This window comes from Macaca mulatta, chromosome 1, assembly GCF_049350105.2.
Source record: "Macaca mulatta isolate MMU2019108-1 chromosome 1, T2T-MMU8v2.0, whole genome shotgun sequence".
Lineage (NCBI taxonomy): Eukaryota > Metazoa > Chordata > Mammalia > Primates > Cercopithecidae > Macaca > Macaca mulatta.
In genome coordinates, this window is record NC_133406.1 from 39164087 (window position 1) to 39177297 (window position 13211).

At 45.2% G+C, this 13211-nt stretch overlaps 1 protein-coding gene across 3 annotated transcripts in view; it reads left to right on the forward strand.

Annotated features, from left to right (window-relative positions):
- Positions 1 to 13211, forward strand: part of CACNA1E (calcium voltage-gated channel subunit alpha1 E) — a 325029-nt gene that overhangs the window by 263240 nt on the left and 48578 nt on the right. For all 3 annotated transcript variants that reach the window (XM_015122410.3, XM_015122438.3, XM_077986562.1), the window contains 2 exons: positions 9684 to 9695; positions 11291 to 11387. In XM_015122410.3, coding sequence (XP_014977896.3) covers positions 9684 to 9695; positions 11291 to 11387 — 109 coding nt within the window. The remainder of the gene's footprint in view (positions 1 to 9683; positions 9696 to 11290; positions 11388 to 13211) is intronic.

Consider the following 13211-nt stretch of genomic DNA (forward strand, 5'->3'; position numbering starts at 1 on the left):
TCATTTGCATAGATTATCCACTGTATCGTTCTTATTTTGATCTCTAAAAATCATGTGTCTCTCTTTGAAGTATAAAGAACAAGGAGATAGAAGCATATAGGAAAGAACCCACCCCATCTTTAGGAAGAACAGAACCCACTGGCGTAACAGGACAGAGTGGCAGGAAAGGTTGGGCTGTGGAACCAGATGGGCCCTTGTTTGAATCCCAGCCCCTCTACTTTCCAGCTTTGTGTCCTTGAGCCACACAGCAAAATATTAACCCTCCTAACCTCAGTTCTCATCTCTGAAATGCAGATAAAATAATGTGTGTAAAGTGCTTAGGACAGGACCTGATGTAGTGTGAACAATCAATACTTGTTAATTCCCCTCCTCATCCTTCCATTCTCTTATCACATCATGAAATCCAAATATAGGAGCAAATATGTATTGATGCGCAATGTATACAGATAGATGTGTGCAGGCTGGCCCAAGACCTAGTTGTTTTATACATATACACCCCCCTCACCTATGCCTGTGTGCCTGGTAACCAGGCTGGCGTTTTGGTGCCAGTGTGGGAGGAGGTGTGTTTTAGAGGAAGCTCCTGCATGCCTGCCCATTGTCCACAGTCCAGACATCTCTCCTCAGACCCAGAGCAGTGATGATGTTCAGTAGAGCTGTCATGTCTTGTTCTTTCTTTGTGCCCTTTGAAACGTGGCAGTGGTGGCTTTGGTGCTGGTGGCAGGGGAAGCCTTAACAGCCCCGGAGCCGAAGCCTCTCTGTTGTTCCTCAGACCAGGTACAGTGCAGGGGCCCCTAGGAACCCCCTGGTTCTGGGGTCCATACTTTTGTGATGGATTGAGAGTTATGATCCATCACTTGCTTTTAGTCATGTCACTTCTTGAACTCTCCCTTCGTTTTCTCCGAAACATAGATGGTACTTGCTCACCCTTCTCCATCCATTTTCTCTTTTGCCTTCAACTTTCCAAGCTTGCCATGCCCATTCCCTCTCCCCTTTCTCTGCTCATGGAGCAGGCTCCCACTCCCCCTCCTCTGGCCTTCGTCACATTTGCTGAGCGAGGTCCAGGTAATGCTTTCTTTTGCTCATGCACCCATGCTTTCAAACTCTGTCCTGTTCCTTTCCTCATTAATGGCACCAGAGAATTCAGCTCTCCCATCACTTTGGTGGAGTTAGCCAGAGTCCTGCCGGCCAGCAGAGAGAGGACCTGGCCTGGGACAGAGAGTGAAACAAGTCACTGAGCCTATGTCCCTCATGATCAGGGGCTCAGGCCAGCAGAAAGCCAAATGTGGGGTTGTCTGCAGGCTTGTCAAGTATCTCTCTCCTTGTGTTTACAACTTTCGTTATCATATCCCATATATTTGCCCCATAATGTCCACCATTCAAATAACCTTATTCCTGTCCCAGTCTCTTTCTCTCTTTCTTAAAATTGAACCATGACTTACTGAGGAGGCCTCTGTGAAGCCTATTGCTTAATCGACTTGAGCTACTGATGGTGGTTGCCATGGTAGCATCTTTCTGTGGCTCCTCAGAAACCAGGGCTGACATGGCATTCCTTCCACCACCCAGCCAGAGCCTTCTCAGACCCTGGTCCAACCCCCAGGAGCAAAGCCCCTCACCAAGTGGGGGGAATGACCTCTAGCTGAATTCTCAAAGAAAGCTGCGGTGTCCCCTGAGCCCTCCTGCCGAGGCGTGTGCCTGCCACCATGTATGTTTTCTACAAGCATATATGTTGTTTATGCAGTGGCTGAAGAGAAGACTGTTCTCCACAGCTGCATACATCAAGTTAAGGGAATGTTTATAATGTAAACCTGGAAAATTCCGTTGGGGAACTTTATTGACTTTTGAGGAGGAAGGGAAGGGGATTTTTTCATTTATTTATTTTTCTTCTTGGATTTATTTTAAGTGTGGGCAGAGCAGTGGATAAAAAAATAAATGGAAAGATACCCACATTGCAACTTTTCTGTTCTTTCCAATTCACTTTTACATTATAAGGCATTTATAAGAACACTCAGGTCTCATTCCTTAAGCTCAGCGTCCCTGCAGGGAGGTGGGCAGAGTTTTGGCAAAGGTTGGGTTCAGGGCTTCATTATTCCACTGTCCTCACAACGCCTGCTTTCTGGGCCACATGGAGACAGAGTGTTTGCTGACTATAAATGTCCGCAGCTGTGCCTTCTGTACTTTGAGGTTTCAAGAAAAGTCTGGTGAGTGGCTGGATCTATGAAACCTTCCTCTTTTATCTTTTTCCAAAGAAGAGGGATTCTTTTGTGTGATTTTATGTGAAAGGACCAGAAACCGCTTTGCCCAGTTTCCACACACCCTGTTGCCATCTCTGCTGCTTCCCGGCCTCCTGGAGGGAAGGCAAAGATGGTTACAGCCTTGGCATTTCTGGGGATCTGCACATGAGGCACATTCCCCTGCTTTGGGGGGCCCTGCTCCCCAACCAAAGTCAGCTGCCTTGTAGGGAGGTCACGCAACCACTACACAGATTACATTCCTGAACCTCACAGAACCCTCATGTTTCATGTCTTTCATGTTTAGTGAAGTGACTTGGGCAAACAGGTGGACAGGGACAGAATCTCTGGAGAAATGCAGGAGAGGACCAGAACACCTGTGCGTGTGTGTCTTTCTGTGTGTGACACCTGCACTCCAACCCAGGACCCTCACCCTCTCCATTTCCACTGCTCTACAACATGTTACTTGACTAGCTCGATTCACATGAGCAGGTGAGCTCTCCTGGATTGGATTCTAAGCAGTCAACTCATGGCTTATAATTGCTCAGCAGCAGCACAGATGGTTTAATAGAAAAATAACTAGCAATTTTGCTCCCATCTCCTCCTCCACCTCAGAATTCACGATGGCCTGTGCATCAGTCAGTTATACAGGCTCTCCGGCGGCTGACGCCAAAACTTCCTGTTGCCATTTGCCGTTGTAGCAGGGCATGGGATGAGGTCAGGACTCCCTGGCACTCAGGAGATTTGGCTCACAGACGCACTTGGCCTTTCATTATTCAGTCCTTAGCCAGAAATGAAAAACATGAGTCAATCTGCCTTCTTGATGCCAGAAGGAACTGGAGTTCCCACATTAGCTTTTATTACATTCTTTTCATTAAAGTATGTCACTTTCCTGACACTTGACACTCTGCCCTAGTCGCTGAGATGGATAAGGTCCATTGAATGCATTCAGCACTAGCTGTGGCAGCAGAGTTATATACACAGGCATGGACAATTTTAGATTTGGAAGGACCCTAAGGAGCCAGAGAATATGTTCCTCTGCGAGCTGGGAGTGGTGGCTCACGCCTGTAACCCCAGCAAGTCGGGAGGCTGAGATGCGAGGATTGTTTAAGGCTGGGAGTTCGATAATATGGTCCTCTGGTTCTGGATTTGCTTGTGGGATTTTGTGGGTTAGAAGGTGAGAATGTGCACATGTAAGGAAGAGGTGGCTATTCAGCACCAAAATGCTCATACACACTCATGCTCAGCACCGCATGGAAACAACAGACAAACATTTCACCCTAAACCTGGTTGGTTGTTTCTCCTATTCTTCACTCCCTGCCTGTGTCTGAGGCAGTCCCCTCAAACCTCCAGCGTTGCCTATGGGACTTCTTTCTTGACAGAACTTCCCTCTTTTTAAACTGAAAGGGGAGTCTGCCAAAGGGAGCAGTGACTGCACATTAATCTTGGAGGCAAAAAAAGTGGACGAAGTCCTGCTTCATGCAGAGAAGACCCATTTACCACTGAGCCAGACAGGCCATCCAGTTCCCCTGTTCTGTGGAAGAGAACGAAGGATTAAAATTAAATTTAGCCGTCAAGTAGCCCATTAACTGTGGATTTAGGAGGCCAGCTGAAAAAGAATTGGAAATTTCCAACTGTAAGCAGATGGGAGGATGTTGTTCCCTGAGACTCCAGTTTAAAAGTCACCTCAAGAATGACTACATCTGATTTTTGTGCCCAGTCAAGGACACTAAAGATGATCAATGCCCATGGACTTTTGAGGTGCCTACTGCTATATCATAGCTGCATTGAAAATGGAGTTTGGGAGGGAGGAAGGAGGGACAGAGTGGCAGCCACGTGGAGGGAGGGAGTGTCTGAAAGGAGATAAGTCCTCAGTCTACCTACTCTTGGCATTAAGTCTCAGCATGCATAGTTTTTAGTGAACGCTGGAAAAAGTGTTGTCTGTTGCGTGTGACATTGGTGCTGCCGAGGAACCGCCTGTAGAATATTCGCTTTGAGACCTTTATCTTATGGAGGCAACGGCTGTGAACACCACAGTATTATTATTATTTTAATCAACAGCACGAAATTGGGAGACGGTTGGTTGTAAATGGGATCTCAGCCTGTGGCCACAGACCCAAGCAAAATGAAATGATCCAATCAGGGAACACTGCCCCATCCACATGGTAACCAACAACCAACCAGACCCAGATACAAAAAGCACCCTGTGAGCCTTCACAACCATGGGAAGAGCCCAGTATTGCTGGATTAGTGGAAACTCCTCATAGTGCCCTCCAGATTTAAAAGTAGATTTTAGGCTGGGCGCGGTGGCTCACACCTGTAATCCCAGCACTTTGAAAGGCCGAGGTGGGCGGATCACGAGGTCAGGAGATCGAGACCATCCTGGCTAACATGGTGAAACCCCGTCTCTACTAAAAATACAAAAAATTAGTCAGGCGTGGTGGTGGCGGGCGCCTGTAGTCCCACCTACTCGGGAGGCTGAGACAGGAGAATGCCGTGAACCAGGGAGGCAGAGCTCGCAGTGAGCCGAGATCGTGCCACTGCACTCCAGCCTGGGCGACAGAGCGAGACTCTGTCTCAAAAAAAAAAAGGTAGATTTTAGAGTTACTTGGGTCAGAAGACTTCATAATGGACTTGGGGACCATCAACACAGATCATGCCAGCCACCTGCCTAATCCATATGCACAGGGGCACAGCCTAGCATTTCAAGTTAGTCTTCAGTGGGACAAGTGTGTTGGGTGGACTTCCACCAGCTCCAAGGCCTTCTTAGAAAGATCAGCAGATGAGTCTTTGGGTATGTCTAGAATAAAAAGACAAAGAAAAGAGACAACTAAGTCCACTGTTCACCAGATTGAATAATAAAACTGCTAGGAGACAGTTAGATGCTCTGCTGTCTCCTGCTGCTTCTCAGTGTTTGGACAGAAACACCACCAGTTGGAGTATGGTGCTGTGTATGGCAAAGGAGGAAGCTTACAAAAGGCTCTCAGGAGTGTGTATGAGCTTGTTGAGGTCCGTGTGCAAGAGGGAAAGGATTATGCACCAAACACTTAGCACAGAGCTAGTGCTCTGGTCACATGACAAAGAAACATGGCAGAGTAACAATGGATTGAGGGTTCGAGGGTGACCCCAAGAGATGCTGAGGCACAGACCACGAGGAAAAATAAACCCCAAATGGCAGCCGCTAAGCAGTGACAAGGTCAAAGTGGTAAATTTAAAATTTTCACAGAAGCAGATGAACATATCCTTATCTGCAGGTCCTAGAGAGACAGGCACTGCCAGCACAAAAGGGGAAAGTTCCCCACAGGTCTTTAGAATTTTTAAAGTGCTTTCACACTGTTTATTTTATTTATCACCGAGCAGTCCTGTTTTACAGTTGAGAAGTGGATTGCCTGAGGTTTGACTAGTCTAACTCATTTGACTAGTAAGTAGCAAAGCCAGTTCTTGAACAACCTTGGTGTTCTGATTTGAAGTTCAGTGTTGTCTCCATTATGTTAAGCGCCCTTCTACACATCATGTTCTAGTTAGCTCCAAGCAATTAACCCCTGTAAGCTAAGAGCAGTGGCTTGATATAGATCTCTCCTCAACCTACAGATCCTTCTGTCTCTACCTGGTGACAGACAAGACCTATGGGTAGGTGGAGAAGGGCATCCCTGAATTTGTCCATCTTGATGTTTCATCTGCAACTTTTTTTTCCTACGAACCCTCATAGACCCTAAACTGATTACAGGGAGTATGATAGCTCAGTATTTGAGATCAGGAAGTACTGGTCCTTTTACTGTTTCCTTCTTTGGTTAAAACCCTCCAATGGTTCCCATTTGAAAGGCACTGTAACATCACAAATAAGAGCATAGGTTTCAGAGTCAGGTACATTTAGGTCTGAATCCCAGCACATTAACTGCCTTAACTTTGAACCTCTGCTTCTTCATCTGTAAATGGGGATTCAAAAATAATATTTTGGTCCTATGAGCATTAAACAAGGTAAAATGTATTTAATGTCTGCTATAGTGCCAAGCACTTAGTAATTGTATAATGATAGTTATTATTTCCTACCAAATAATAGTCCAGACACATTAGTGAGACACTCAAGGCTCCTCACAGCATGACCCCTCCATCTACCTTTCACTCCTGCAAGCCTGGCCATTGCCTGAGGCAAGAGATTCCTTCAGATCCCTGAGCTATTCTCTGCTGAGCTCATGGGGGTGGGCAGAAGGCCATGGCACTTAAAGGACAGAAGGGTTCTTTAGAACCTGATGTCCCTGCTTTGCGCTCATGGGAGGAGATTCAGTTCCTGGCAGAAATCAACTTGAGAGCATGTCCTTTGAGAAGAGGGGACCTGGGAGGTGAAGAGCAAGATTACATTGAATGCTGAGTGATTACACATGAAAGATCTGGAAGGCAACTTGACAATTGAGCTGGAAAATTCTCATCTTTTACTGATGAAACAAGAAAAAAATGTGTCATTTTTTTCTCCTAGAGAGCAGCCAGGAACCTACCAAATAAATAGAAAATAAATGGTAAAATGGGTGGCCCAACTGAGCCCCAATTAAAGTGAGATCAGTGCATCCTAGTGTGTGGAATTGTCCTTAGATTTTAACATTAGAGTCAATTTTTGAACCTGATAGAAATTTAATTAATTAGGCAGTGTAAAAACATCTGATGATAATTTAGTAGCAGAGACTAGCAAAGTATTACCGAACAATTACATTTAAATGATTTGTAAAATGCACGTGAATTATTTCCAAAACAATGTGCCTCAATTAAGGTACTTGAAGAGCTCATCCTTTTAGTTTAGTGAAATGTCTTCCTTGCGATCTTGTTGGCTTTGATAATGGCTTAAATCACTCTTGTATATGTGGATTTGGGAGCAGTACTTTGGCCTAGTCCCTGTGTAAATTATATTTTAACTAATGGGGACTAAATTGTTGAGGCTTTTCTTGACTCCAGGGCCTTTGTTATTCAGTACTCTTTTCATTTCAAATGGCAATTTTTAAATCAGTTAAATCTTGCCCCTGGTAACAAAACTGAGGATGAAAGCATAGTTTTCTGCAGCTATTCCAATTTATAGCTTTTCAATGGCTCCTCTGCAGTAAGAGACCTGATGAAAGATGTGTAGAGCAATGACTAATTTTTTTTTTATTTTACTTTTGGCCTGTGTGTGATTGCTGTCCCTGGCTCAGACCTGTGGGAGTTAGGATGGGACAAATAGCTCCACCCAGTGGTTTGGCAGCCACACTCAGCTGTTAAGATGAGAGTGTACCATTAAGGAACCCTGTTTTCCAAAACAAGGGACAGTGGTGAGTTTGCATTATGCCATGCATTATATGATCTATGTGGTAAGATAATGAATTATACCATGACGTTTTACTAGGATTCTGGGGGGAAATTAATTCAAGAGAGCAAATTACATCCTTTATCCAGGTATGTGGGAAGAGCAGAAAATATTGGGGCCTCCCGCAAAAGATGCGTGTCTATGAGCATGACCTCTGAGAACCTTTTCAGATGCTGCAGGATAGAAAGGTCTCCGAGATGAGGACTTGAGTTAAGCAGAAGGCAGAAGCTTGGGGTGTGTGATCCTAGACCACCTGCCTATATATTGATCTCCCACCCTATTCCTACATCTTAGAGATATGAAAGATTATCCCGTAGTTCTTTCTTAAGACAAATGTAGCCTGGGGAAAGGGAAACCTATGTAGTTATATTGGTAAACTTTTTAATTGATTTCATTTTTCCTATGGCAGCTTGCAGTTATACTTTTATTTATGTGCTTGTTTACTTGAGGTCTGCCCTACTAGACTAGGTAAGTTTCAAAAGATTGGCAACCTCATTTGGTCACAACTGTATATCCAGTATGCAGAACAGTGCCTGATATATATTAAGGACTGCACAGATGCTTGCTATATGAATGAACAAAGGTGTGTTTGGCTGACCTACCATATGCCCTGTCTTATATGTGAGAAGATGCTGGGGGAGATATTTCTGTCCTCTGAATATTTGGAGGTTATCACATTAAGGATTTAAGGTTTATAAGGCCTTGGGTCTAATTCCCAAGTCATCATTCATTTGGCATTTATAATGAAAATTAATTTAATTTTGAATATGGGATCATTTGTTGAGTAAAATGACCATTAGAAGTCTTTCCTTGTGACATACAGTAGTGGAACATAGGTTTGCCATACATTGGCAAAAAATAGGAAAGAAAAAAAGTAACCTTTATCAAAATCTGCAACTAAGAACCAAAACCTGAATTATGAACACTTCTTCTTAGCAGTAGGCCAGGACAGGGAATCATGAGATGCAGGTTCACCTATGGTGAACTCACTCAGTGAATGATCTTAGGCAAGGCACTTCCTCCTGGGGCCTCAGTTTCCTTTGCAGTTGGGTAGATTTCAGGGATCTCTTCCAGTTCAGAAATACACTGTGCTGTTTGACAGAACTTTGAACTAAAACCTGCTGGTGCAGAGCCTTAGTGGTTAGGAGCAAGAGCTTTGATCATCATACGTGCTTGGGTTCATGTCCCAGCTCTGCCAACTGATGCCGGGCACTCTACCTCTCTGAATCTCTTCTGTGAAATGGGGATAGTGATTCCTATGTGCTAAAGTTAGGAGGTTTAAATAAAGATTTGCACTAAAATTGCTTAGCACAGAGTCTGGCCCAGAATCAATAAAATATTCAAAAAATTTAGAAGTTGTCATTACTTCTATCTTGAAGATATTTATGCCCTTACTTATTTTAAATGCCTCACCAATAGAACTGGGATGATTTTTCATCTTCAAACTGCATAGTATGCTCACAATGGACAGGTGGTCATTTAATTTATCAAAAGGCAAACTTTGGTGTGACATCATGATCTTGACAGACAAATGCCTCCCTCCCTTATTTCAGGTTAGTTTAACAGTGATGCTCCTCTGAGCTTCTAAGAGACATCAGTGTGTCTCTCTCTGAGTGGTTGCGTGTCCCTCTTTAGATGAAACCCTTTATAAGCATAACCATGCCAGTGTGTGAGAGAATTTCTGGCCCGGAGTGGGCATAGTTCCTCCAGCCTGGTTTCTTATAAATTCACTGGAAACAGAGTTTGTCTGAAGACTACACAAGAAATGAAAGTAAACGCCTGCACTTAGAAAACTGCAGTTAAACCAGACTCCATGGAAATAATGCACAATACCCAGAAGCCTATGTAGAATTGTCACTTGTGCTGGCAGAGGGCCTTCGCCCCTGCAGGCTGGGACAGTGGCCAGGGAGCAAATGGTGTGCTGGCCCTTCCTTTCACAAAGGTGTGGACACTCTAAGTGCCAAGGCTGTGGGTGGGGTCCCTTGGGCCTGTGCTGCTCTGATTCCCTATCGTTGTAAGGTTCTCTTTTCTCCCTGAAGTGTTCTGACTGTCTTTCTTCTCTCTACCCCAACCCCACTTTTGTTTTATTTTGATTTTCTACTGCTCTCTGATTGGATCCTCCATAGGAACGCTTTGGGGTAAATATGTTCAATTATCTTTGAAGTAAAAGATACAAGGAATGAGTTGGAGGAGCAAGAAAGTATGGTTGGGAGGAGAGGGGCTCATGCATTGAGAAAAGAGTGATCAGCTTTTATTTATATCCCAGAGACCAAAATCAGGAGTCACCAAGCCTTCTTGGGAAATGATCATTCTTGTTGGTGTGGATATGTATTAGGCTCATATGTTGCCTCTTTTAGGTATGTAGACAGATGAGCCTAATGCGGTGAAATAGTTTGTAAAATATACCAAAGCCTCTGGATGTTAAAGACCATATGAATGCAATGCTTTTGGATTATTTTTATTCAGATCTAGGACTGAATAAAAGTGACTTGTAGGTCATGGCCTGTAATCATTAAGAGAGTATTAAAATAAACATTCTGGGCAAAGTCAGCATTCCTTGAACTCAATTAAATATCTTTTGGCCTCGCTTCTGTGAAAGAAAGCCCTTGCAGTTCCCATCTGATGTTCTGCACCCCATTTCCTCAGACTGTTGGTGTAAGAGTAATCTGGGTCAACATGAAGAAAGAGACAGAGCCTTACTCCACTATTTGGAGTCTTGTTTTCCACCATTTGTGTGTTTTATAAACGATAATTATTTGAATTCAATGCAAAGGTCTCAGGGGAAGAACAGGGAAGAAAGAGAAATGCAAGTTTATTGTTCATTTTATTCCTAAAAATAAAAAGAGAAACATACTGTCACTATTAGGAGTAAACATTTCCAAGAGGCTGAATAGGGAGGGTCATTAGCTGTAGGGCCAGGATAAAGGTAGGCCGGGCCTGCAGTTTGGGCCTCCCCCAGCCCAGTGACTCTCTGCAGCCTGTGCTAGGTGCACACCGTCTGCAATGGAAGGTACTGCGGGAAAAACCAGCCACACAGAGGTACTGCAGTGTGAGCCAAGGTCCTGGCTAGAAGCCTGCATGACATGCTTTCTCTGGAACACGTGGCCCAGCGAGAGTGTCATGTCTGCCACCACCCTGCCTCACCTTGCTCTCTCCTGCACTAATGAACTGTGCAGTGGTGACAAACCTAGATTAAGTCAAGTGCCCTGATGAGGCTTGCTCTCAACTGTGGGTTCATCAATTCAGCGAATATCATTTGAGAACCTATCATTTAACAAGCACTGGATTTGGCACAGTGGGGATCTGAAGTGGGCTACTGCTCACATTCCCTAGTTGATGTGTCTTCTGTTTTCATTGTGCCAGGGTGGTAATCAGCAGCATTAGACTGGTAGTTAGGGAAGGAAGTGTTTATTAACGTATGTGCATGGATGCTTCTGTGTGCCTATGTGTTCCTCTGTGTGTGTATATATGAGTGTGTATGTGCATGTGTGGGTGTTTATGCATGTGGATGTGTGTTCATGTGTGCACACTGGGAAGTGATTTGAGAATATTCCTGAAGCGTTTTTCGTAGGATGTCCCTGGAGTCAAATCTGACTCAAGTTTCTGGCTTCTTGCCTCCATCTCTCCCATACATCTCTCCCCTTTTAGCCTGTTGTTGCTAATGCCATAGTTTGAATGTCATTTTTATTTCTCCCCCATTCCATATGATTCCCTGGGGGCCTCTCCCCTGCAGAACCAACAAAGGACGGGACATCAAGACCATCAAGTCTCTGCGGGTGCTCCGAGTTCTAAGGCCACTGAAAACCATCAAGCGCTTGCCCAAGCTCAAGGTAGTGTTTACAGAGTTTGTTCCCATCAAATCCCCTTCTCCCGTCTTCTCTCTTTAGCCATGGCTGGCCTGCCTTTGGAGAATTTGTTCTGGGAATATTCCTTTTTCTCACACGGATATTGAAGTTCTTTTCATCTGTCTGAGCTAAAGGTCTTAGTTTCAAAGGAAAATAGCCAACATCCCAAGAAATCTGTAAGAAAGCTTTTCCTTTTAGTTCAGACCCAGGTGGTATCTTCTCTCCAGTGTGATATGTCATCCAAGAGGGAATCCTGTGTGGCTTTGTCCTGGGGCCTCCTATGTCCCCAGTGCAGACCCAGAACACCAGAATGGACGCAACGGGACCCCTCTGTGTGTTGTGGTCTGCGTAGTTTTTAAGGCCGAGTATCCTGGGACATTTTCTTTTTCTTACAGCTCTAGAGGAGAAGAGGCTCTTCTGGCCCCACCCTTTATAATTTTGAGGCACAAATAGGTCAGTAACTTGTCCAAGGACATGCAGTCCATTTTTGGCAGAGGCAGAGAAGAAATGGGGAAGTGAGCTGACATGAATTAAGTTCTTCCTATTGCCAGGATTTTTACTAGGTATCTTACCCAGATTTCTCCTTGTCTAATACTCCACCTGCTCAACTCGCCTGGGGCTCCACTTTCCATGAGCCTTCCTGCCTCTCAGGAAAGCATCATGCGCTCTATTACACAAGTCTGCTAGCCTGTTGAACCCACCTGCCCCACCCCACATACTTTGCTGTTAATAGAAGCTGAGTCTCCATGGGAGGAAAGTTCTTTCTCCCTGAATTCCTATGAATGTCAGCAAGTCACTGCCAGGGAGAGGAACAGAGCTCCTGGTTTCCAGCCCCAAAGTCTTTCTGCTGCTCAGTCCACACAGCCAGCCAAGCCCCATCTTCAGGGGCTACACCAGAATACTTTCCAGCAAGCAGACTCAATTCCCTAACTTCTGCATCGCATGGAATCATGCAGTGCTTCTCAAGGTGTGGGTCATAGGCCACCTGCATCAGGATCACCTGGGTACTCCTTAAAATCCAGATTGCTGGCCACAACACAACAGAGCCAGAATCCCTGTGGGAGGGGCTTAGAGTGCGCCTCTTAAACCGGCTTCCCAGGTGACTCTTAGAATATAGTGTAGTTTGAGAACCCTTGTCAACATTAAAAAGATCCCACGTGAGTGCCAGGCTCAGCTCTAGGACTTAGGAGCTATATGACCTAGGGCAAATTACTTATTCTTTGACTTTCTTTCACATGGGAAATGAGGACACCTTGTAACTCATACATCTGTGGTGTGGAGAAAATGAACTGATGTGAGTGGTCCCTGTTAGAAAACTCAACAGTTCCTCTGGAATGCCTGGGCCTGCTCTCCCAAGCCTGCCACAGGGGACAGAGCTTGGGGAGGGCTCTTGTGCATTTGACTCTCCCTTGCTTCTCAATTCCCACTTCCTACTGGATTCTCATCACCTCTGATACTCTTTGCCCACCCCGACCCCAAACCTCCTTCAGGCCTCATAGCACTGCTTCCCTTTCAGCCATTTGGCTCTGCAGAGAGGTGGCAAAACTAACTAGGTTCATGAAACAGAAGAAAAGTCACTTCTGAGAGGCCCTGATGTGACTGAAACCTGGCTACGTTTCAGAGCCCAGGGGCCCTGGCCCACCGCATGGGTTCCCAGAGAGAGACACCCATGCTCCCAAGGAAGTGGCCTGGCCGACTGCTGTCCTCCCTGGCTACCCCGCTTTGCCCCTGGAGGAGGCACTTGCACAATGTCAGCTGTTTATTACTACCTTCCTGCCCAATAATGGCCCAGTTCAGCACCTGCCCATA